This window comes from Apis dorsata, unplaced genomic scaffold (assembly GCF_000469605.1).
Source record: "Apis dorsata unplaced genomic scaffold, Apis dorsata 1.3 scaffold_683, whole genome shotgun sequence".
NCBI classification, from domain to species: Eukaryota; Metazoa; Arthropoda; class Insecta; order Hymenoptera; family Apidae; genus Apis; species Apis dorsata.
This window is the reverse complement of record NW_006263864.1, coordinates 158,154-161,503: the sequence shown is the minus strand read 5'-3', so window position 1 is coordinate 161,503 and position 3,350 is coordinate 158,154. Positions and strand designations below refer to the sequence as shown.

At 32.1% G+C, this 3,350-nt stretch overlaps 1 protein-coding gene and 1 long non-coding RNA gene across 3 annotated transcripts in view; one reads left to right on the top strand and one right to left on the bottom strand.

Moving 5' to 3' along the window:
* The window catches only part of LOC102673780, a 6,908-nt gene that overhangs the window by 2,111 nt on the left and 1,447 nt on the right, over positions 1-3,350 (bottom strand). Inside the window, exons 3-5 of one of the 2 annotated variants that reach the window (XM_031513655.1) lie at positions 2,656-2,989; positions 2,217-2,583; positions 88-930 (exon numbers count right to left, since the gene is read on the bottom strand). In XM_031513655.1, coding sequence (XP_031369515.1) covers positions 403-930; positions 2,217-2,583; positions 2,656-2,989 — 1,229 coding nt within the window. In that variant the 3' untranslated portion in view covers positions 88-402. Of the gene's footprint in view, positions 1-87; positions 931-2,216; positions 2,584-2,655; positions 2,990-3,350 lie in introns of those variants that run through there. The other variant, XM_006622237.1, reaches the window with a different exon arrangement.
* LOC116186430 overlaps positions 58-3,350 on the top strand; it is a 25,734-nt gene continuing 22,441 nt past the window's right edge. Inside the window, exon 1 of the long non-coding RNA XR_004151419.1 lies at positions 58-71. This is a non-coding gene — a long non-coding RNA (uncharacterized LOC116186430). The remainder of the gene's footprint in view (positions 72-3,350) is intronic.

The window sequence follows — 3,350 nt, the reverse complement described above, 5'->3', positions numbered from 1 at the left end:
AGAAAATATCTTGATCATTGTAATGCTTTTACTTAAAAAAAAAAAAAAAAAAAATAAATAAAAAGAGATTCGTTAAAACAAGTTTACCAATTCCTTCGTTAAAACTTCAAACTGGTCCAAACTTATTCGAAGTTTCGCGAATACTATTAATATTTGCCATTGTACTATCAAGATTAAAAATATATATTTCGTGATATATCTCATTGCTTCGACTCTATCTATATTAGAAACGAAAATACCTCATGTCGCAACATTTTATAGTATAACATACATATATGTGAAACTGGCATTCCTGAGAACACTTTCCAAATCCCTAAAGACTGTCTTCGTTACAGAGAATGTTTCGCAGAATCAATCGATACACTCGTAAAATTATTACAATCGATATTTTCAAATTTACATTTATAATTTAGTTAAATTTTTCAACTTATCGACTCGATTTCGAACACGTTTCCTTCCAACGATAATCTCTGAAATAAAAATCACAATTGCAAACAAATTTCCAATCGCAAGTGCGTAGAAAGTAAACGCTATGTGTTTGATCTTCAAGGTCCTAAAACTTCTCTTATGGTTCATTTGTCTTTTTTTCCACGCTCGAACCATATTTCTTTTGTTAAATTTTTTCCACATCGAGCTTATCCCACTTTCCACCGTTCTATGAATCATATCTGTTACGGAAGGAAGCAATGGCCAATTCTCTCTAGTTACGTAGATTTGCAGATTTTGTTGTATCTTTTTGGATCGATACAGATAATCGTTCTGAATTCTCACGTACTGATGTTGACAATCGCCCAAACATGCAGCGTATGGCGATCGAAGCACGTGCTGCTTGCAGGCATAATAGGTGTCTTCGTGAAAACGTGATCGTAATATGGGATCTTGAAGCTCTAGCTCGTGAAACATGGAACCATAGATCTGGTAGCCAGAATTCTGTCAATGACGAAATTCAGTTATTTTTATAAATGAAAAGGTAAGGAAATAAAATATATATATATTAGAGATCATAATTCTTTAAAGAATCGAATTAATCGTGGAAAGATTTTTAATCAATAAGTTAGACAAAGAAGAAAATAAAGTTAATCAAATATCAAAATTGAATAAATTTTACGAAGTATAGACAAAGATAGCAATTAATGGAAGGAGGATAGAGATAGGATAAAAATATGAAAATGAGCGCCATCTTCAGAGTGTCGCAAATGAAACTAAATAAGTAAAGGATAAAAAATAGCAGGAGAAAGATAGAGATAAAATAAGAATTGACCGATAGCACCATCTTTCGAGTACAAGAAATATCTGCTTATTTTTCTGAAAAATATTTGAGATGGCGTTGATAGTCATTTCTTATCTTTATTTCTATTCTCTTTTTATTATTTGCTTTCCTTTTTTTACATGTTTCATTTGTGGCACTCTGAAGATGGCGTTGATTTCCATATTTTTATGCTATCTCTATCTTTGTCCCATTATTTATTCTTTTTATCTATACTTGCCGTAAATTTATGCATATAGAAGACAGTTTCGGTATTCATTTGTTTTAACTTAAATTTCTTCTTTGTTTAACATATCAATATATTAATTTTTTTGTATGTAATTGTATATAATTTTGTATTCTTATATTTCATATATATTATATGGTATATAATTTATAAAATATAATTTTACATTTCTATACATATATATTAAAGAAATACATCAAATTTCAGAAAATTTTATATTATATTATTTCTGTCCAATTATTCTTCTTCTACAATACAAAATTGAAATTTCGATCAAAAATTTTTAGATTTAGAATTCCTGGCAAAATCTTGCATATCACTTTCTATCCTATTATATTCTCTTGATACATGTATCAATTATGTAAAAAATTTTTGCTATTAAAAATTTTCTATATTTCTTAATTCTAATAATATTTTTTGCTTTTATGAATGCTATCACTTTTTTGCGGTAATGAGCATTTTTCAACATTTTTTTTGAATTGTAAAGAATTCAGAAATATATCAAATCTGTCAACAACATACATCTGAAATATCTCGATTACTTTTCATAATTCAAAGTTCGATTTTAATTATCACGCATTTAACGAAGAAGAGATTCTAATATATATATATCGTTCGTTTGCCGAACATTTTTGACAAAAACGAATCAAAATTCGTTTTAAATTTAAATTTTCATCATTATTAGGAAATGAGTATGTGATAATAAAAAAGAATTTAAAGTACCTTGAGATCCTTCGCGGTTCTAATATTCGGCAGAGGAACGGGAATGGTGAGCAACGAAGCCCAATGACTCTGCACCAACGCGTTCACTATCAAATACAAAACGAACACGCTGCAGAAGAAAATTCTGCAGGAACTGGTTCTCGGCAGTTTGCGTACGGAAACGAAGGTCATCATGCGTATGATGTTCATAAACGCCGGACAAAATCCCTGATATTTCGCGAGAATCACAAGAGCGATCGTGAACATGGCAAAATTGCCTATGTGTATAATCGGCGCCGTGAAGGACCAGAGTTTGACGAACTCTGCTATTTCTCCTGCTCTCTGAGTGATCACGCAGAGACCATCGTCTCCGTGAGGATACGTATGCCTACGATAAAAATAATATTCCATTGTTTCCATGCCCGCACATTCGTTTCGTGTTTAAACTCGAGACACGTACTCGACCTTCCACATGTTGTTCAGACTTCTCGCGTTCATTCCCATATCCACTTCGCCGTTAGCCACGTCGGCCATCATTCCCACCATACTTCCATGCTTGCCAACTCCGCCAAGATCGTACACACTGCCAGTGTACACTCGCACGTTCAGACTCGCGTTTAACTTCACCAACACCAGTTTCACGATTTCGCTATTGTCGCCGGTGAATTTTTGCAAACCTGGCTTACTTTGATCTATTTGGAGATGAGGCTCGAAGGAAATAGCGTTCAATCTGATCTCGTAGCCGTTTAAATCCCTCGTCTTGTTGAACATCAAGTTCTCGCATAACCTCGAATCTTTTATATCGTTGAATTAATTGATTGGATTTTTTTGGTAAAACGTTTAAGAGGGACAGCTTCGAAATATGTTACGAAGATCACTCTTCTGAATGATCTCCATTTTAGACGTCGCTCGTTTCGTTATCAACGAATTATTAACAAAAGAAATTTACAAGATAGCAATTATTTTAAGTATCGAAAATTATTATTTAAAATTTCAACACATGGACACGTAAAATTATTCCATTCTCGATTTAATTAAAAAATGAATTAGACATTATGCTTTATGCGTAGAGTTTTAAACAAACTAATAAAATTTCTTAAGGAATAACGATGTCTTAGAAATCATCAAAAAGAGTGTCTTTGATACCATATATCA